The sequence below is a fragment of the Watersipora subatra genome, chromosome 8, assembly GCF_963576615.1.
Source record: "Watersipora subatra chromosome 8, tzWatSuba1.1, whole genome shotgun sequence".
NCBI lineage: Eukaryota > Metazoa > Bryozoa > Gymnolaemata > Cheilostomatida > Watersiporidae > Watersipora > Watersipora subatra.
Window position 1 is genome coordinate 35,146,687 of NC_088715.1, and position 23,544 is coordinate 35,170,230.

Genomic DNA, 23,544 nt, shown 5'->3' on the forward strand with positions numbered 1-23,544 from the left:
GGATCTACTTATGTTTATTTTATGAAATTTTTATATTCTACTGATTATATAAATGGTGTGCTATGCAAACGCCAAGCAAGTAGCTTAATCACATTGCTAACTTAGTTAATTCTTATAATGGTCAGTTGTCCTAAACAATAACATACAATTCTCTTTTATATTATCAAATCACTGGACGTGAATGTAGTGGGTGTTTGAGACTTCATCCAATATGTTTGTACATTTTGACCAGTTACTGGAGAACCGATGTTTCTAATAACTTGCAATTTGGTGTATCCATGTGAGATCCTTTGTATCAACATGGTGCTACCTAATTGTTTCACGTGAAAATTTGTCCATCTTGATATTTAATAGACAATTGTAACTTTATTATTTAAAAACAAAAGAGCTACATTTGTGCTATGCTTTGACTACAGAGCTATGCTATGACTTAGTCTGTTGCTGCTCAGGATTATTAACAAAGCCTTATCATTTGCAGACAAGACTTCAAGTGACAATTTAATCTATATTATCTATAAAATATTGTGTGAACTGAGGAGTCAGTCAATCGGGAACCCTTGGTAAGGTTCCCGCTAAATAGATTTAGCGTACTTAGTGTATTTAGTGGTACTTGAGAATAATATGGTGAAGATGGTTCTGGTTTTTCCGTACTGTTCATGTATGGTATTCAGTGTGTTATCTAATGTAAGAGACAATATACACTCCCAGCTCACTTGTCTATCCTCATGCTGCTTCATCTTTTTAGGTTTCTCTGTGTCCACTAGAGATGCCTTGATCCTGGCATCAATATCCAAACTAACTATGCAACACAAGGGGTCTTGGTTGAGTTTGCTTTTAGTAAGCAGAGATATATGGATGGGCTATTGAATTTTGACTCTGCCATATCTAGCATAAACACTAGTTCTGTCTACAACTTCATCATGTCACATGTTAAGGCATGGCTTGTTCACATTTGTTCACACGGTTATTCTGGTAGTACCAACTCATGCCAGCTAGATGTGTGGGCATATTTGAATAGAGTGGAATTCTCTGTAAGAAGTTTGTTAGCAGTTGATGTCAACCCTGACTGTCTCATAAGATCTCCAGCTAATCATTCACAAAGGTTGGTACTTTTGTAGATCTTGTTCAAAGAGCTGTAAGAGTTCATAGTATTAAGTTCATTCATTACATACCCATGTATTGAATGAGAATGGTGTATTACTGTGAACATAGTCAACTGGTCAGCTGGCTTTGATAGAATATTTTACTTGTAGATTTCACTGCAAGTTTATGATATTGTTTTGTCAGCGGATCTGCACTTAATGACTTGGTATATTGTGAGTGTTTGTTGGTGTATGTGCAGCAATAAAGTTATTGGCAAACCTTGACATAGCAAAATAAACTGTTTCTATCTTTGGTACTTATGTGTAAACCAGCAGATATTCTTATAAGGTAAGATTGAAGTTTAATAGATTAGTTTATCCGCTCAACAAACTTGATGACAATATGAGCATTAAAACTAGCGCATCATATTAACATATGAAAATATCTAAGTGATATGTTGCTGCTAAAATGGTAACCTATAAAATAGTGTTATGTTTATGTAGCTTTAGAAACATGAATGAAAATGTAGACTCAGCTACGTGTAGGTTTGGAGGTTGAGTGAGTTATAGAAATCTCTATCAGAACTCACACTAGATATATTTTATAGTAGTTTGAATTAATTTATTGTTATAATTGTATTATTGTTGAAAGTTTTATTTTTTAGTATCTGCTAGCTATTGTACTGGTACTTACCAAAGTGTAATATTTTATTATTCTGTCATATGTTAGACAATACTTAGCATGTTGAAATATATGTTTACTCTGTTTTATGGTGAGAAGTAAACTAGCTGTAAGTAGAGATGATAGTAAGTAGAGGTTTGAATGAATAGTTTACAGGGTAGTTGAGAGAGACTTGGTGTCGATAAGGTATATAATTTGTCTATACAAAGGAGTAGAATATGTATGTTGAGGTGATCGTAGCACGAGGCTTGATTGTCTAGGCAAATACTACTTCCTCTCTTGTATTAGAGGTAATTTATATACAGATCTATAAATAGCAATCAGCCATCCTTGACAGATGACTAAGGCAGTAGCTATTTGTAGCATTAGAATATATGTTATCAGCAAGGTTCAGGTATAATGTTATAAAAAATTGTCACTATCTTTGTCTGGTTCCCTAAACTAGTACAAATTAAGTAATCTTTGCACTCTTTTGTAGATGTTGACCATTTCAGTTCTATCTATAAATAGACTTCACATAGCGCACCAACAATGACCTCTCCATACAAGACTGTTATAATATCTGACTGCTTTATAAAAGCACTCAGAGTCATCATAGTGACACCAGGACAGCCCTAGCAGTCATGTTAAGAAACCAACATCACAGAATATAACCCTTTTCAATGCTACTCGTGATGTTACTTGAAATTTGGATTTGTCCATCTATTGCCATGCTCAGCACCACGTCATGTCCCATGTTATCGCATGGTCACATTTTAGTAAGTTAACTAAAATCATTGGAGTTGTTGCATTTGCTTGGTATTTTTTATCTTGAATATTACTAAATACGGGTACGTCTCTCGTGATCAATTGTATTGCAGGGTTTTAGGCTAAAAATGTCAGATCGACTTGATAAGGCCAAGCCTCCAATACATGAAAATATAGGAGCCTGACATCTGAATGGGTTTGATGTCTCACACCAGGCTTATCAAGGAGTGCTCTTTTCTATTTAGTAGAGATCATGGTGAGTGGTTATACACCTTCACACAATTATCAGGATAGACACTGTTTGCTTGTTAATATGTTTTACTCTGGTCATAGGTATTTATAAAGTGATATTTAGTTGTTTTCTTCTGTAGTGTTACCATGTTGAGTGCATTGCTACTTTTAGTGATTCAGTTACCTTTCCAGGTACCTATAATTCTTCATAGGTTTTTTACATGCATTTTGTTCCGAGGTATTGCTAACATTTCAGTAGGGCTGGTAACAACTTATTGAATGTTTGTGCGTATAAAGTGTTGCTAAATTTCAACAATGTGCGAAAAATCAGCTTTGTTCTATTTGGCTTGGCACACTGCCAGAGCCAACACTTTATTTGATTCCATATTTCTAGAAAGTTTTTCGTTCTAGTTTCTATGACTTGGCAATTTTCATTTACAAAGTTTTCAAGATACATATTTCTTTTAAAATCTGTAAAATAGGCAGAAGAAAAGTAAAATCATCTCACACTCTTCTACAGAATGCGCAGATAAAACTACCTATAGTTTATAATTTCTCATGTAAAAGGGTTTATTTCTGAAAATTATTAATCAGAAAATGTGTCAATCAAAAACAAAGTAAATACATATTTTAAAATTCTGCATTTTATAAAAACCATGAACCATTAACAAGTTGCAGGAAAATATCATTTGATGAATCAAGAATATTATTACACTTTTTCCATTATTAAAACTTCTTCTTGAAGTTGAAGATATGAAGAGTAGATAGGTAGGGTAGGTAGACTTGATATACGGATGTGGTCAGCACTGACATGGATTCATAATATGTAGCTCATCACTAGTTGGGGTCACAGAGGTAACACTTTTATTTTTCCACCACAAACGTCTACAAATAGAATATCACATTATTACTAGCATCTTAATGATTAGAGAATATATATTTACTGAAATCCAATAATACGCTGCAAAGTAACTAGTATATTATTATTAATAATAGTTCCGACACATGATTGTCCTAATATTGCCGTCTCTATCATCAGACTAATATGTCTGCCGTACCAGGTAGAATGTTTACTCCTGAAAAACTTTCATCGATATCGACAATAACCTATAAATAACAATAAAATTATAATTAAGTATCAAATATTTGTTGATAAAATAGTCTACCATAGTATGGCATTATTACAACTTGATGAGGTTCCATTTGTATGATTGCATACAGACATAAATATATATTCCATCCATTGCTACTGCACATTCATTATTAATTACATGTTGATATCATCAAATATCATTGGTCGATATTAAGCCTATCATGTCTTGCCTTTTTACAACTAAACACTGCTATTTTAGAATGCTGACATGTTTAAACAGTTCAGCATATATTAAATTAATCAATTACCTCTCTGTGTTATGGAGTCATCTTTAATAGACACACTTTTTTCTCATCCCAACCAGGTACAACTAACTGTCCATCTCTCCAGCTGATCTGACCAGTGTAATCACCAGGTAGCTGGTCATGAGTAAACTCGTGGAGTTTCTCTCCTAAAATAAAAAACTAGTGAGTAGTTAGAATAATAATAATTATAATAGATTAACTACTGCATGCTAAACTTTCACTATGTCAATTATATAATGTATAATTATATGTTATCTCTCTACAACTAAGCTTTTATAAACTATATATAATTCACATACTAGCAAATGGTTTAATGAGTTTTGTTTATATTCACAACTGAGATAGAACTCTATGCTTTACTTCAATGTCTATGTTTAGGTACATGTATTTGTATGTCAGTTATAGTTGACACACATGTGATATATTGGATGAGCTCTGTTATTATTTACCACTAGGGGAGATGATGTAGATAGACTTTGTGTTATTCTGGGTAGAGCCGTAAATAAGGCCATGAGGACCACTGCAGACACTATTGATATTCTGTAGTTCAGTTGTCCAGAGATGAACCGCTACACCATCTACTATCCTGTACTTTATTAGTCGCTGACCAGATGCTGCTAGAAGATTACCATTCTCTAGGAAGGTTACAAAGTGGTGCACATCAACAGGCTGATATTTTAATTCTTTGCTGCAGAGGTTGTATATGATGAGCTCACCGTCTGTACCATCATTAGGCCTGTATGCTACAACATACTGATCAGACACTGCCATATGAGCAGCATAGTTAGTTGTATTCTCCGACTCAAACAGTGTTTCTCCACTGCTCATTGAAGGTAGCAGAATCTCTACTTTGTAGGTGGTCCCATGCTTGTGCAGGATATAAACACCATGGCGATGCTCTATAACAGCATTGGCCGTCTTGTATGGTAAATCATATGGACTTATCTTCATTGTAGTCTTGTCCATAATCTTCACTCCATCTGTACAACCAATCGGAATATCTCCATTTGCTCTATGACATGTGGAATAGCACCAGCCTTTTGTGGAGTGTTCAGAGCTGAATGTCAGTGTAGTTGGTAGTCTGACCAGCTCTATATTCCGACTAACTGGGTTGTCTGTAAGTATTAATTAACCCTGTTTGTTATTTCCTTACATCAGCTAACATCACAGTTTAAACATCCCTGTTAACCTCTTTACATACGAAGCCACACAAACTCATTCTTCAACAAGAAGCAACACTAAATCAATAAAGGACAAAAATCATGCAAAAATTGCATGATTTGGCAAAATCTTGATAAGTTTTGTAGCAAAAAATCTAAATTTCAAAAACCTTTCATGCATGTTGCGCTTTTTTTGCCCCAGTTTAGAAATATAGTTCATCAGTAGCTATCAGAAATTATGATTGTATGCAAAGCTCAGTAATAAATTTTAAATTGAATTAAATTTATAAATTAAAATAGGAAGAGACAACCCTTATAAAAATATTTGTGTTTGAATGTGGAAGTACGATAAAATTTGTAGCAATAAATAAAAAAAAATTGGATATATTTTATAAATGTTGTGCTTATTTTGCTCTTGTTGCTAATATGAGAGTCACTCACTGGATATGCAGAGAGGAGACAAGTCTTAACACTCTTATTAATTATTACATAGACTGTTATTGGTATTAAAGGTTAACAAGCAGTACTGAATATTATTAGATTAGCAGTAGAAGAGACCGATACAGAGTAATATGTTTATGTAATATCAAACAAATAGGAAGTTATATCAAAACTTTTAAGTAGTGACAATTGACATCAAAAACTCCTGGAAAATTGCCAAATATCAACCAGAAACAACTGTGATATTCTATACTTATAGACAAATCACTCACTTTCTGAGCTACTCAAGACATTTTCCAACTTTCAATTTATATCAAGGAGAGTGTTCCAGTTAGCACAGTCCACAAGATGTGCAGAGAAGGCGATAGGTGTAATTGTATAAACACTGCTAAAAATTTAATGTTTGCCCATAAGTACAACAACAATCTTTTTCGTATTTATGGAACTTGCTTCCCCTTTTGCCATAATTACCTGCCGTGTTGGCTAAGCATATTTAGTTACTACTGACCTTTAGGTACAAGAGTGTAATTATCATGTAAATCTGGTGATCCTAGGTTCATGTTAATTTTCTGTTTTATCTGCTCTTTAAGGAGCTCTTCCTGCTTGATAGTCTCCTGTGAGCTACCACCATCTATCAGTTTGTTGACATTTCTACGGGATGCCTCTAAATCCTCCCTCTTTTGAATCAGCGTAGCATTAAACTCATCTACCTTTTTGTTAGCCTGTGATTTCAACTCTCTAATCTCTTCCATAAGCTTATCGTAGGCTACATGTAGCAACTTTACCTGTCCAGAACCAAAAGAATATTATACAAAGTAAATTTAAAGATTAGTTTCCTTGACAACAAGTACAACAATGCTCACACTGCAAGTTTCATAGTCTGAGTAAACAAAAGATCTGAAGATTTTGTGTACAAAAAACAGAGGAAATTTGGTGATTTTTACTGTCGACTAACAATATTCATTCAATCCCAACCTATGTTAGGTTTTTAGGAACACTTGCCTCCGTTTTAATTATACCAACAAGACACTTGAAGTGAAACAAACATGAGCTGAACGCTAGATATTGTTCACCCTAAAAGCTTTCCTCAAAATGACAGCTGTTATTTCAAAGGAGGCCGCATCTCTGTATCACAAAAGGGTGGCCCGCAACTCACAAGGTTGGCTACTACCTCAAAGTGTGGTTCCTATTACAAAGTGGGACTCGTATCTCAAAGAGAGGCTCATATCCCGTATCACGTGACAAACAAACAATAGGCTAGTTGCCTTTAACGCCTAATTTCAGTATCTTCTTGAGGCTCATGAAATCTTTATGATTGTTTTTATGGTAATTTAAGTTGTTGGAACAAAGTTATGTCTATAGTTTTAACTCTTGTAAACTCTGAAGTATAAGTTTATTGATTGGTTACAACGTTAATGGGAAAAATATTCATCTGATCAGCAATACATCAATACAAACAACTACACAGGGTTAGCGCTCTAACAACTTGTTGTTGATCAGATGTTAAATGATCAAATGTTACTAGATATTAAATATACTAATTACTCAAACACTAGTAATCAAAAATTTAGCAAGGACCTCACAACCTTCAAATATATGAGCTTAGATATCATTCGTCAATCTACTGTAACCACTCTAATTTAACGCCATCTTTATTTGAATTCCACTTCAATTTTACCGCCAATTTGACATTCTTCAATCTTTACAAATTAATAATAAAAAGTGATCAATAGAAAAGTGTCTACAAAATTGTACTAATAATGGCTCGGTTACATCAATAACAATTAATTATTGTATTATTTCTTTTATTTCAAATAATTGTTTGAATGTTAATATTGACTAGTTCAAAATACAGAAGAAGAGTTGAGCTCAGCTATTGAGCTCATTTATATTTGTAGCATTTGATTGCTATTACCATGTAACTTATAAATTTGCAGATTTATAACATATTATTTGATAGCATCCTTACGGTTATCTTAACTCAACTTACGATTGATCTACGCTAATAACTGCTCTTCTATTGCACAAAAGATGCTAGTTTTGGCTGCAAACTGTAGCAACATATCAATGAATGCAATGAATTTTTATGCGATATTATTAAAAATATGCCTTCAAAATTAAAATGAAACAAAAATCAAAGCTTCGACAAAGTTCAAAGCAGGCCCAAGGCTGTAAAATCATTGCAGGTTAATTGCAAGCAATAGATATCAACCGGTAGATATATTTCTCAGACTCTTAATGTACATGTATATAATTATATCTAGAGGTCTTTGACAAGTTGGAGGTAAAAGTAAAACCCTTTGCCCGTGAGAAGATTAAATTAGTCTTCCCAAAACTCTGACGAGCTATTGCAAAAATACAACATCAGCCTCTATTTGAACACCACTTCTATTTGACCACAACTATAAGGTTAGGGTTGCAAAATAGAGTGGCATGGCATTCAAATGGAGATTTTACAGTAATTGCCAGCATGACACATCATTTTTACCGTCAATGTTTAGCCACCCAGAGTTTGTACTTCACCACAGGTCAACTATACATTGAGGGCTTACAAGCATACTTATTAGGTAGACCATTCAATGATAAATATTCTTTTAACATTTTATCATCTGTACTAGTATAGTGTATGCATATGTAATCAGGACATGACTTGAGTGTTACCTATTCACTTCACCTATGCTGACTCAATCATACTTACGTGCTGTTCACGAGCTTGTTCAACTTTTCGTATCCAATTATCACAGGCTTTCTCTCTTTCTTCTAGCTGATTCCAACAATTCTTATCAGCCTGCTGAAAATCGCCTGTTTTTTGGGCAGCTTTCACAAGGAGACTTTTCAGTTCAGAAGTAATCTTGTCAACAATTGTTGTCAGTTCAGCGAAGCTGTGATTGGTTGCCTGATCTACATAAGTAAATGTATATATAGTAGAGTATAGACTTTCTATGATGGTTAACTAGCAGTACTCACATATCTATATATATGAGTACTTTGATATAGCAGTATGACTTGAGACAGTAGACTTTCTACAATGATTAGCTAGCAGCACTAACATATCTATATGTACTAGAAGTTCCACTGTCATACAGCCCATGACCAAAGAGATATTGGAAAAAAGAAAGTGTACTGATGGTTGAGAAATGCAATATTAGCAGTCAAATAGCACTGCAGTGCAATAGGATAACTGCAATGGTAGCTGTAATGTACTGGGTGTTAATATATACAAGAAATAGCAATAATGAAAGGAAAAGATTATATGTTTATATCTCTCCCCCTGCAATAAGAGAAATGCAGTATTGGCCAATATTAGAAGTAAAATGCACTGATATCAATAGAATAACCAATATTATTAATATAGTAATAATATAAAACCAATGCACAATTTTGTTTACATTTTAAAACGTCATAGCTAGCAATATCAAGAAGTTGTGATATTTATATAGATTTTTAGAAAATCTGTACTACGTAGTCATTGTTCTGTAGTCATCCAAACTTATAATTAAATATTGTAATAACCTCATAAGGATCGTTAAAATAAAAGCATCGTCAATTCCTTTACTTACACTGCGTTGGACATCAGTTAGAATACCAAAGCACTCAAGAGTGTCTAAAATGTCAGTTACTTTGAAATCGGCAAAAATGAAACTTTCATGAAATGAAATAATTTCAGTACTCCTACAAAAACCTTTGGCAATTCGACAATGCTATAGACTGGTGAAATGTGCACATTATTTTTCTGTGAAATGCGCACAACTTAATCGTTCTATTCTCTGTTGCTCAGCGTTTCAATGTCCGGTCTTAACTTTTATTAAACCAAACTTGTCAAGTGTTTTGTAAAGAATTTCAGCCAAACTAATTTGTCTATTTGTGTATAATCCGTTCAGATGGGTAAGTTTTAAGACAATTTCGACAATTTACAAAGACTTGGTAATATATTTGACTAAGTTTATATGTGTTTTGTATTGTTATTATATTTTAACGACTCTACAAAATGATTGTTAAAATTGTTGATGAAATTTTGAAACAAGAGTTGCGATGTTAATAATGAATAATTTTCGTAAGTTGTGTGCACATGCATTTATCATAAAAACTCTCAAACTTCGCTTCCGCTCGTTTGGTTGGGGGGAGGGGGGGATAAGTAATTTGATATATCAGTATGACTCGAGACATTGAGGTCAAGGACCTAATCACTAATCAAGTTTTCTGTTTACCGCTATTAATAGCAGCTGATTTTATAAATAGAGGCTGTTGATTGGTTATTCACCTGCTTAATACCTGCCATACTTTTCTCCATTCAAGATAATCTTCCAATGAATTAAATTTATTCTTTTATCTATTAATGTTAGCGTGTTTAGCACATTAACAAAAATTTAAAAACTTTGAATGAAATGCTCATATGTCAATAAGAAACTACTGGTTTTGAATAGTGATCTCTGCTACTTTTGTATTCTGAAGTCTCACCTGAACATTTGCCTTTTGTTCGGTCACACAGGTTACAGATGAACTTTTTACATTTCACACAGGCTTTTATCAGTTGCTCGTTTTTGTGAACTTTACAGAAAGCTTTTTGGTATTTGCCTGCTGTCTGTTCAAATTCTTTCATAGATATGACCTTGTGACCTCCTCGGAAATATCTATCATGCAGCTGAAAAATTGACAAGTACTCGCATCACTCTATGAAAGTAATAATAGATGAACGAACCAGCCTATCATGAGAGAGCACTGAATTAGTGACTCATCAATCAGCCTATGCCACATGTGGTAGTAAATTACTGTAGCAAGGACTATGTTTGTTAATTTGACAGCTACCGCATGTGACTGCTCTCATTGGCACACTGCCAAGTAAAAAGCAATAACAAGTCTTCTGAGAAACAGTCTTACAAATTAACTTACACCACAATTTTTATTACACAAAGTATCAGGTTCTATCAATATTTTCAAGCTATGAAACTAAAAAGAAATATTTGTGATGTGCAAAATATGGAATGGAAACAGCTGTGACACTACATGTATATACATTTATTAAAGTTGTTTGGTCTTGGAAATTGATTGTACATTCGAAATCCTTTCTCTTGAAAGCAGAGCAAACGCTTACAGGTTTTACACACATGACTTTTGACAATAGCTAGTTTTAAAGAAAATTAAGTTTGAAAGAAAGTTCTTTAGAGTGAACTTCCAAGATGTACACACAAACTGCTCAGTGTTGATCTATACCCACTTCCTACATCTAGCAGCTGGCCAATATGTGGGCTTCCATGAGGCTGGTCATTTGTGAGTCTGCGTCGTTTTTGAGTGACAAATAGCAAAAAGTCAAGGGAATTTTAGTAGCTGAAGTTTTTTATCAAATGTTTCGTGCTTTCTGAAGAAAAATATTTCACTAGCAAATTCCGCCTAAGAATATGCCAGGCTAGCTTATCCATTTTCAACATTTTCCCAATTAAGTTGTTCCAATTTTGACTCGGGCAGTTTCATGTGCTCCAACTCAGAATATAACTTTCAGACATAATACTGTGGAGGACCGGGACATACATGTATATTATTTACTGCACTTATATATATATCCGCACTAGCATTTACCCGAACCTCTCGAACTTCCTTTATCACATACTTGAACTGCCTTTTTATTATATAACCATATTATTGAACTGCCCTTTTTGTTACATAACCATACGTTTATCTTGTACTAATCCTGTTATATCTTGCATATCCTTTGTGATATAAATAGATCGGTAGGCGGAGCTAGACTATAGGTGCTGGCTATATAAGCCAGCGCGGTAGATAGGCAAGGTGTGCTTGATTCCACTCATACTTGTGAACACTTGTATTGAAGATATCGGTAACAAACTGCTCTATACTCATACGAACTGATTCTATTGACGCCTGCCTGGTTGGCTCACCGATTGTACAAGCAGGCTCATTGCAACCATCAGACGGAACTGCCAGGGTGACTCTAAGAAGGCTAGAAGGCGATCCACGGCTTGTCTAGACTCGATCGGGTGTGCCATGGCACAAGAGATCCAGTCCTAAGACCAGCCATTAGCGGATCGGGACTAGCCTGAGATAGAGATCCAGAGGCAGGCCGGGGGGTTGGTTTCGGAGCAGGCCTGACTACTAGGTCCTTGTCTTGGACTGACTTGACCGCCGCGGGCAGGTCAATCAGGCCTCGGACAAGGCCGGCCAGTAGCCCAGGTTGCGACTCCCTTGTTAGGAAGTAAAGCTGACTCAGCTACCGGAGTCAGATCCTTTACAATACTGATGCTTTTAAACTGTATACCTCAACACTCTATTCAGGGACGAAGAGGCATTTACATTACTGTCTCTGATAAACGAACCTAATTTACAAAAGCTCATTGACAGAAAGTTTCAGACAAACCAAGAGATTTTTAGAAGTTTAGCAGAGCTGCTCATTAGGAGAACAAGCTACGAGCAGCTGTAAAACAAATAAAAAGTGCTAAAGGAATGTAGAAGTCCGTTTTTTTTAAAGTGTCTGAGTTAATATACGACATGTGAATATCTATGGTAACACTCATCACAGAGTAACTCAAAGTGTGCATCATCTACAAAGTGAAAATACAGTTAAAGGCTGACTTGCAACAAAATTCACATTACAGTTATTTGATATGAAAAGATTCACCATGTCTTACTCTGTTGTGTTGTAGGTACAAAATATGTGGAAAGGTGATTACAAGCTCTTAAAAGCCAAAAAAGGATCAATCATACATCACACATGATTTATCACACATGATTGCACTGGAATGTATTCTTGTTACTGGTTTCCTCATAAACTGGAAGTATTATCAACAGACTCATCTGATTATCATTATGAAATAGAAACCTGTCAGCATTCAGTACAAGAGTTATTCTACAGAACTAAACATTTCCAATTTTCAATTACCATAATTATTGCAGGTCTACCATAAACTATTCACTCACTGAGTGTCAGTGTGTGGTGTAGCACGTAACTTAGCGTGTGATCTACTGCCATATGTGTAGCAGTTACGAAGATGTTTCTAAAATAGTAACTTTATGATAACAAATAATTATGACCCATGATAGTGGATACTGCCTATAATATTCCATTTACTCGCCTACTATTCGAACACATGTAAATGCAATTTTCAAGTTTAGTTACCAAACCTCAACTCTGTCCACACTAACAGGAGTTTGATTCATTGTTTAGTGTAAAATTGAATATATTAACATAATGTGTAATTATAATTGCTTGAAGCTATTAAACAGTATCAGGAAATTTTAAATAAATGACATTATACCTCAAGGTCATCACTGCAAACTTTCTCTCCACAGTCTACACAGAAGTTGTATGCTGTATTATTACATGTCGGTCTATCACAGGTCACTGTTGTTGGATGCTCTGACTCATGAAAAAACGCAATCAGCAGACTCTGAATGTCAAGCTTCTTGTCCACTGTGCTAAATATATACGCAGTCAAATTTCAGGATGTATCACACCGACTAGTGCCAGCTATAGGATGTAAGTTGGTGTAAATTCAGAATATATATTAACTATAGCATTTCATAACTATAGTTATGAGATATGAAGTTATTATGGGCTGTAATGGACTCTATTGAATCATATATACTTCTTGAACATAAATAGAAATCATCAGTTTACCAGAGTAAAAGTAGCTCTTCCTGTAACTGACCAATAAGATGAGAGCCTGTTCCTACTATTACACACAGTACTTGATGATAGACATTTGCAAATGCAATCACAGAAAGCCTCAGATACTTGATAGAAGTTCCCATCCTATTTCATACAGCTTTGTTGTTAGGCATTACCGTGGTACATGGTAAAAGGGATGAAGTGAAGCTATGTGGTAATATATTTTATTGAATATTCTATTGGCTCGCTTTCAAAAATTTATTTGGTACTATTGCTAGTAAACTAAGTGTAAAGATCTACAAATTACATTGACTACATATTACAAGGTTTTACTTACTGGCAGGTTTCGCATCTCACACCTTTATGTATCTTGTATTTTGCCTCCAAACACGGGGTGCAGCTGACATGTCCACATGGTAAGACACGAGGTTCTGTCAGCTTTGGTAGCTTTCCACAACAGTGAGAACATTCTTCTTCATTGTCCAATGTTGTTGCTGATGCCATTTTTAGAAGGAATGATATTTACTGGTTCTACTTGCTGCTTGGCTGTCGTTATGAACTGTGTGCTTGACACTCTACTCTATACTCTTATCAGTAATGGATAAGGAATAGATTAGTATTCCATATTTGGTGATTACAATCCGTGATCAGTGACAATGACGTGTAGATGCCGCCTGCTGAATTTCTATTTAGTCAAGGTCATCTCCTCCAAGGGTCAGCAACAGGAAGCCGACTAAGTGCAGAACCAGTAGTGAACTGGGTGGTGAACTTGGTGGAGAGATAATGTTCATTAGAAGCTAGGCAGAATAAGCATAAGGCGTGTTCAAACTAAGAAGCACTGAGTCATATCTAAACATTTAAAAAGTTTGGACATTAAAAGTTGACTACTACACAGTAATAACCCAGTAATAGCACAGTAAATAATAACAAAAAATCTTCCAGATTTACTCACAAACACTGGCAAGGCATTTGAAAAGTTTGCTTAGACTCTGGCACACGCGATGCTTGCAACATAGCAAGTTTTTTATTGGTCAACGTCATCCTTCGGATAGAAAAAGTTGCAGTGAACCAGAGTCTAAATTTGAGATATTGGCTGAACAATTTAAAGTTGAGGATATAAAAATCCGAAAGAGTGGAGGGTCGACCGTATTGCAACAGCAAAGGGCCAACTCTAATGTGAAAGGGGAGGGTCGACTGTAATGTAAATGCTCACATAATGCAAATACTGATCAACCCAAAAGCTCTATGTCAGCCATTTGTAGCCTTATCACTAATTTATGGTATCACAGGTGGTATATACCATTGAACTTAAAACCCCTGGAATGGCAATCACGTGACTTTTACGTTGATAATAATACGCAACCTATGCGCCATATTGGAGAGCTAATCGAATGCTAGTTCCGTTTGTAAACAAACAGTGAAAAATGACAGAAATGTACATAATGAATAATTATTTTCCAGCTGGGTGTTAATGAAAACTCCTCCTACACAACGTTTAGAGTGCCCTGATAAAAGAAAACCTATTTATAAAATATGGAGTGGGATATATTAAATGATAAGTAGATGTAAAATAGATTTTCGTGGACCGTGTTGTTCATAGAAACTGTTGTATTACAGATGCATAAACCCAAAAATGATATATTCAGGCAAATAACAACTGTTCCATTGTATTAAAATTGATATTGCATATGCATAAATGCATATGGACAAACTTAGCACATGAAGTATTTCGATAAAAACAACACATAGGTATGCTGCCAAAACAGAAACTGTTTTCAAGATTTAAGTGATAATAGCTTATGAATGTATGATATGTATAATACAGCATATGTGAAAGATGGAATGAACTACTGCAACAACTAAACAGAAATTAAAAACAGTTGTAATAGAGGATAATCAAAATAATGCAAACAAGGAAATGCAGGAATTAGTGTAATCAGATGAATAAACTTATACATACACGCTACAGAAACTGTGTAAAAGGAGATTTGTATAGCACTGGATATTGAGCCAAGGTGCATCAGAGTTTCTTAGAACTAAATCAGATTAGGAATAACAGCACAACAACAGCTGCAGATGAATATTACAGTGATTACATTGTTACTGGCCTTTAAAAAGTACTACTTTAGTATTGTATGCCACAAAGATACACCTTGCAGTTTGAGTGTAGGATTTTAGCATGATGCTGTCGGAGATCATAAAACGACTGAATAAGGTTTTTCATCAATGCAGTGGTTGGATATGCCATCTGCCGTATCCGTAAGGTGTTTCCCAAGACATAACACATGACTAGATCTTACACTACTGATAAAATACACCACACAATGGAGTGAATCTGGCTTTGAATTAATACGAAAGTATTGATCTGCAACTAGCAGGATCCTGATGACACCTTCTGATGGACGCACCAATCCTCCATTGTTTTGTAGCTCGAGTGAAGTATAGAGATGTCGGTACTGGATACTTGACTTAGTGGTCACCGGCGACTGACGGCCAATGTCACGACAGCACTTTAGTTAGCTTTTGCACAATGTAGCAAGCTATATAGACTATACCGTTACCTATAACAGAAATTTGACATCTGAAATCATTGAGTTCCACAAACTGATCAACTTCTGGAGTAGCCTGTATGATGAGAATCTCTGAATGAAATGAATGTCTTATTCACATAAACGTAGTACCCTTAATATACAACAATACAACTAATAAAATAAGCGAAAATAAAACAGCTCAAAATGCTACCATATCGCTATGTAAAAATGTGGCAATTTTCACTGGAAGTCATTCACACCCATCTTAGGCATAAAGCTTAATGGTTGACTAGCAACAAAATTCACATTACAGTTATTTGGTATCAAAAGATTCACCATGTGTTACTCTGTTGTGTTGTAGGTGCCAAATATGTGGAAATGTGATTACAAGCTCTTAAAAGCTCAAAAACAAAAAGCTGCTGTAGATTGGAATCTGTTTATTTATCTGACGTAGTCATTACAGTTTGATTAAACTACTTAAGTTGAACAACCTTGCAGCACTGTGCTTGACAATATGGTTTTAAATTCAATCATTGAAAAGCATCATTCAACATTGAGAAATATTACCTTTAAATGACTTCAGTCGAACGTTTTAACCTGTTGTTAAAAAATGGATCATTGAAATGTTCGTTGCAGATAAGTGCCCAAGGATCGGGCTTACTCACTCTTCTGTGGTTGCGATACCATTGTAAACAACGAGAGTTCTGTTGCTTTGTTTGGAAATCTAAAAATTAAAATGAAACTGTAGTAGTTAGTTAGCAACAGTAATAATAATGATTGTATTATTACTCTTATCTCCTTACTGCTAGCTATATCCAGGTAAAACAATAAACAATATTATAGGCACTACAGACATTTTTTTCAAATATACATATTTAGAAATAACCTAATGGTTTGTAGTTTAAAAATATTAATATAAAAAAGTTCCAAGTTTAAATAATAAAAAACCTTTGTTCTGAAGGAAATACATTTCACTCACTAGCTTATAAATTTATCTAATCACCAACAATATACAGTCAAACTCGTACTCAGTAGTGACACTGATCGACTTTCACTCACCCAGTTACTAGTGTAGTAGAACTAACTAGTGGCAGTACTAACTAGTAGTAGCACAACTAGTAGTAGTCGTAGACTTTAGCAATAGTAAGAGAACTAGCAATAGAAGTGACTCACTTGTGAAATGTCATGCCCTTTCCTTTGAAAGTCCATTCTTGCGGTTTTTGCAGTTCGTGGAATAGCAATAGCATTGTGCACCTACACCCTTCTCTCTCTCTTACATAAATTATTAGTAGTAATATCAGTAGTTTGTTCCTTTGATTTAGCGGTGTATTCGTGATCTTCCATAGCTGTTAAATCTGAAATTAGATTTCTTTCTCACATTGAACACAATGAAATTAACTTCAACAGTAACTGAAAATGGCGTCGGCCGGATTTCCGTACTCGCGAATGACCTCTTGCCATTCCAGGGGTTTTGAGTTCAATGGTATATACCTTATTTTGTGTCATTTATGCAACAGAATACCTTATCTTGCTATCAGCTTTATCAAACTAATAAATCATGTCTAACACTTTCTAACTGAAAGTGAAAAGGTTCAAGATTGTTGATATGAGTAACAGAAGGATTTTATGTTATTAGCTATATATAAAAATGGATTCATGATGTACTAATTCTATGGCCTCTTGTTTACATTAGAACTTGTACTTGGCTTAAGAATATTAGAAGAGCTATTTCAACAGAGAAAATTTACTAAGACTCGGTTATGATGTGCATTATAAAAACAATATGGTGACAGCACATTCGTATCTAAAGCTAAAACTAGTGTTTCGTTACATCACTAAGGTATTCTTTCCTTTGCAGTATGAAATACATGAGTTTAGAAATGATCATGCATCCAAACCTTGACTTGTTAAAGTGATGTGTACAAAAAATGTCACTGCACAGACTTGACCTATCTAAGTATGAGGTCCCTAACAGTATTAGAAGCCAGAGATAGCTGGTTTCAGTCACACTCCATAAAAGGAATAAACTGCCTCGACCTAATCTTACTCAAGTTCTAAAGTGTTTGGTAAGAGGCCAAGACATACATGTAGTTAAACAGAGCTGAATAAAAGGTAACTTCAGAATAAACTGACTTCTCTATGCTGCCCCCCAAACTAGCTGACTAGTAAGTCACTTTTTACTACTTACGTAGTGTTAAGAAGTATAGGGTTTATATTAAACCCCCAGTCATATATCACACTGTAGAATAGCTGCTATTAATAACTTCACTATGTACAAACCTCGGCCAAAGTTGCTGAACTTCCAAAAAGTGATAAAGTGTAGCAAAAGTCTGAGCTGAATGAGAATATGTTTCACCATTATATAATCTATGGCCTTGACCCTGTAGAAACTACCTCGTTTTCATGCTAGCTATTCTGTTAACTCTTCATCACAATCCTCTTACAGGTAAATATAGGATTTATATAAACGGTTTACGATTGGCTCAGCAATATCTGCACTATGATAATCCTGACAATGAGTATTGGATGGGCACAGGCATCATGAATAGTTTTGATAATATGCAAGGATGAGCGATGATGACTTTACCATTCGAGATATAGTTTTTGTTGTCATAGTTTTGATGATTACATGATATAGTAATGATTGTTGAGTTAAATGACAATCACATGCTCATCCCACTTACAAAGTAGTCTAAATGATTGTTACAATGATCAGGGTACAAAGTGGTGTATGATAACTGTGTGAAGTTTCTATACCATAGATATGAGCACTAGTAATAATATATCATTCATGCTGTAACCTGAGCTTGTTTTGTTTGTAAACTATGATAAATTACCACTTACTGTATAACAAATATATTTGGTAACTACTAAAGTGTTTGCTTCTAGCAGCTTTGAAACTAACTCAAAACATATAGTAACAGAATAGTCAGAGACTGATGAGCGTCATGCGCAAAACAAGGTTGGAAATACCACACAAAATAAATTTCAGTCATAAACCATCTAGCACAGTGGTTCCCAACTGGTGGTCCAGAGGAGGTTTTGAGGTGGTCCACAGGCTGGAGCCAGTAATGGTTTTTTTAGCTAGATATTTACAGTGATTTCTGTCATAGTGGTTGGATCAATGATATAAAACCCTAAAAGGATAGGCGACGGCTATCATATGGGTGGGGTTTAATGATCGAAGTCTGTTGGGATTGTGCTAGCCTGGGTTTTCGGGCTAATGCGATTCCCGCGGGGTGGTCACGTTGTCTTGTTAGGTTTTTGGGTCTAGACTTTTATCACCTTCGTGCGTCAATTGCTAGATAGTACCTGATTTCCGGTTAGTAGTACAAAACAACACAACCTGTAACCAGCAAACACGTAATTCTCTCTTTCCCTATTTAATTTCAGCGATATACTAAGATCCATGGAAAATAAAACATTTCAACTTACTTATTTTTACCAATTTTCAGATTGGTAGGAGTTTTAGTATATGCTCAAATTTAAATATAATTTACCCGAAATCGTCCAAACAACGGCATTCTTTCCGTAGTTTTTGATTAATATTTTTCCACCTATAATATAAAATGGCAAAGTTTTTTGTCGTTGTCACATTGTTTGACCTGGCCAATAAAATGGGACAGCAGCAAAGCTGTGCAGTTTAGTTTTCATATTCAAAATCTAAATGTAAAACCAAATTTGGGTCATTTCAAAATGGCGACTATTAATATCACTAGAAATTGCCCTGTCATACAGCCCACGACCAAAGTGATTTTGGAAAAAAGAAAGGGTACTGATGGTTAAGAAATGCAATATTAGCAGTCAAATGGCACTGCAGTGCAATAGGATAACTGCAATGGTAGCTGTAATGTACTGGGTGTGGGTGTTATTATATACAACAAACAGCAATAATGAAAGGAAAAGATTATATGTTTATATCTCTCCCCTGCAATAGGAGAAATACAATATTAGAAGTAAAATGCACTGATATTATTAGAATAACCAATATTATTAATATAGTAATACAGCAATAATAGAAAACCAATGCACAATTTTGTTTACATTTCAAGACGTAATAGCTAACAATATCAAGAAGTTGTGATGTCTATATAGATTTTTAGAAAATCTATTTAACAACGCTATTTAGAAAAAATAATAACAGTAACATACTGCCCATCATCGATGTTGTTAGTGTGACTATAACATTTTAATAGTCATCCAAACTTATAATTAAATATTGTAATAATCTCATAATAATTGTTAGAAAAAAATATCATCGCCATTTCCTTTACTTTGACTGCGTTGGACATCAGCTAGAATACCAAAGTACTCAAAAGCGTCTCAAATGTCAGTTACTTTGAAATCGGCAAAAAAGAAACGATTATATTTCAGTACTTCTACGTTAATTACAAAAACCTTCGGCAATTCGACGATGCTATGGACTGGTGAAATGTGCATGTTATTTTTTTGTGAAATGCGCACGACTTAATGGTTCTATTCTCTGTCACTTGGCGTTTCAATTGCCGGACTTAATTTGGTATGGCAAGTTAAGTCAAAGTATGGCTTGGCAAGTTTTAATAACGATTTTCGGCCAAATTAATCTGTCTATTTGTGTATAATCCGTTCAGATTGGTAAGTTTTAAGATACTGTCGACACTTTTCAAAGACTTGGTAATATATTTAAATAGGTTTATATGTTCTTTTGTATCGTTGTTATACTTTAACGACTCTACAGAAAAATGGTTAAATTTGTTGGTGAGATTTCGGTACAAGGGTTTGCTACGTTGTTGATGAATAATTTTCGTGAGTTGTGTGTGTGTGTGTGCGTGCGTGCATGCGTGCGTGTGTGAACATGCATTTATCATAAAACTCTCAAGCATTTGCTTCGCTTGTTTGGTCGTGGGATGAATACTTGTTAATGGCAGCTGACTGATCATAATTGTGACAATATTTGGCAACTATATTTATTTGACAACAAAATGAAACCAGCAGATCGTTGAAATAACCAAAAATGTTTTTGAAGATAAAACAATTGAAAAATTTTGGCCTTCAATGATTCATCCATATCCACAGACAGCCAAACACGCCCTTCGAACTCTGCTTCCAATTGTGTCTACATACATATGCGAGTCCGCTTTTTCCTTTATGGCTGTTCTCAAATCGAAACAATGAAACCGACTGGGACTTTGTCAACCATTTCCCCAGAGATTGAGAATTCGGTGAAAAACAAGAAGCATTTTCGTCTATATCACTAACGAACTGAAAATGAACAGTCAAAGCAATTTAATATAGCATTGCTTTATGTAAGTAAATAAAGAGAAACATGTCAAATCTAATGACTCTTACATGTATATTATTCTAATTTATAATGTACGCCAATTTAAAATGCATTGTTATAAACACCATATATTATGATGTTTATAAAGGGGGGGCAGGGGGTCCATGGCTCCAAGGTAGTTGGGAACCACTGATCTAGTGTATAATAATGAATCTAAATTAATCTCGGTGATTGTCTGTTTGTTGGTCAGTGATTCTTGTGTCGAGTTATAGCGATACAGATGTAGGAGTGAAAAATCTACATCTCACTGAATTTGAACTCCGATCCTCCAAGATTACAAGCAGAAATTCTCTCTACTAGGCTAAGCGGCTAAATAGCTAAACATTGGAATAATCGTGGTCAAATTCATTACTTAATTATTCATTACTTATTCATGACACATAACGATTACAAACTGGCTGCATGGCTCTTATAATAGTAAATATTTAGACAAGTTTATGTTACTCAAAATAGTCATCTTGCTTATTTTGCCATTGGATAATTAGTCAACTTAGACAGTAGTGACTACATGACCTGTCACTTTTTATAAGCTGGCGCTGTAATATATGTACTAGCAACACTACTACTGTATCCAACACTGCACACTCTGCACTAGGTAATACCACAAACACTGGTTATTATGTATTAATAAAGAGTTGTACTGTGTTTATACGACACACTGCATGTTCGACTTACACTCTGCTGTTACTCGACATAAGAAAGAATGTACATATATGTACTTCCTGTTGCACGCATAAGGCTAGCATTATGAAGGAAGATTTGACAACTCATCCATTGCGTAATGAGTTTTCTATGAAATAATTAAAAATATGTGTTACATGTAGACCCAATGCACCAGGTTTCATCTGGCATGCAAGCGCAACAACAGCAACAACAGCACCAGCACCTTGCTATGCTACATGCCATCAGTTAGCATTATTCCAGCCGTTACTCTAGAATGGAGCCAACTTTTGCAAAGTAACAAAAATGATAGTTTTACATTTTTATGCTACAAGACGTATTCAGGCTACGCGTTAGCGACTAGAATTTATTATATATAAACATAACCGATGGTAAGAAACAAAACTGATTAAATATTTCACTAAATACTAATAGAAAGCGACTAGGTTTTGTACAGTACATGGCTGAGCCAAGGTTTAGATAGGTAAATGTTTGCTAGATCGTGAAATGATACGCTGCAGCGAGCAAGGAATAACAGTAATATAACAAGGCAGCCGGTGTTAGCAATGCTGACAATACTGCTATGAAGAATAGCAAAGAAACAGTAGAGGAATAGATTTATATCTCAACTATATCTCTACTGAGAACACAGGCTAACATAGAAATAATCAACAAAACTATTGTCATATACCGTATTTTCCAGACTATTAACCGCCACCCTTAAGCACTATTAAGGCTAGTCTGCTCTATTTAAAAATACCGATAATAAAACAGTACATAAGCTGCACTTTTTGTATAGCCGCAGAACCCATGACAATGAGTTTTAACACGACAGCAATTTTGCTGGTTAAAACGGAACAGTGCTGTTAGGCACTGTTCCGTATTAACCGCTGCTTTTTAACTTAGGGCCTAATGGAAAAGTACCGTTAGGCACTGTTTCATTTTTTTTCACCGCAAGAGGCACGCTAATCAGAGATTCCGATTAGTGCGACCCTAATGATGAAAGAAAAAACCACAGAATAGCCGCGCCTCTAAATAGGCCCCATGGCTCAAAGCATCTGAAAAAGGTAGGGGGTAATAGTCCGAAAAGTACAGTATTTATATCCATAAAACCATTAAATCACAAAAGATCTTCAGAAACCTAAAGAGGTTTTAGTAGTCATCTCTGTTAGCTAAGAGTTAGCTGTAATCTTCAAGAGAAGACAACTACAGTCAATATAATTCCATTGTTTGGAAAATATTGGAAGATTGTTCAAGTTAGACTCCAATTAATTACTCCATTCACTTCATCCCTAATAGAGTTGGGAATATAGTCTATATAACTCTTGTAGTTGTATGTGACTATCTTTCTTAGAGGTAGTATGCACTGTGTACGCGGAGACATTGGCTGGATAGAAGACTGCTCATAGAGTACATCTAGTAATTCCACCTGCCATAAAGAGATACCAGATTGGTCACTTTCTATGAGAATAACAAGACCTTAGCTGTAAATGAGTCAGACACAGGCAGATACCGATAAAAAAGTGATACCGATAGATATGACAACGAACCGATGACTGACGGTGAACCGTGACCGATGAATTACAAAATAACAAGACAGTTAATAGTTTTAGCCAAAATCTGTTACTATCACTTTTTTTTACACAAAATTCTGAATATACAAGCAAAATC

At 35.0% G+C, this 23,544-nt stretch overlaps 1 protein-coding gene across 1 annotated transcript in view; it reads right to left on the reverse strand.

Annotated features, from left to right (window-relative positions):
• Positions 1-3,229: 3,229 nt before the first annotated feature.
• Positions 3,230-23,544, reverse strand: part of LOC137401414 (uncharacterized) — an 81,805-nt gene continuing 61,490 nt past the window's right edge. The window contains exons 2-4 of the mRNA XM_068087746.1: positions 4,590-5,255; positions 4,144-4,286; positions 3,230-3,627 (exon numbers count right to left, since the gene is read on the reverse strand). Of these exons, the coding sequence (XP_067943847.1) occupies positions 4,153-4,286; positions 4,590-5,255 (800 nt within the window). The 3' untranslated portion in view covers positions 3,230-3,627; positions 4,144-4,152. The remainder of the gene's footprint in view (positions 3,628-4,143; positions 4,287-4,589; positions 5,256-23,544) is intronic.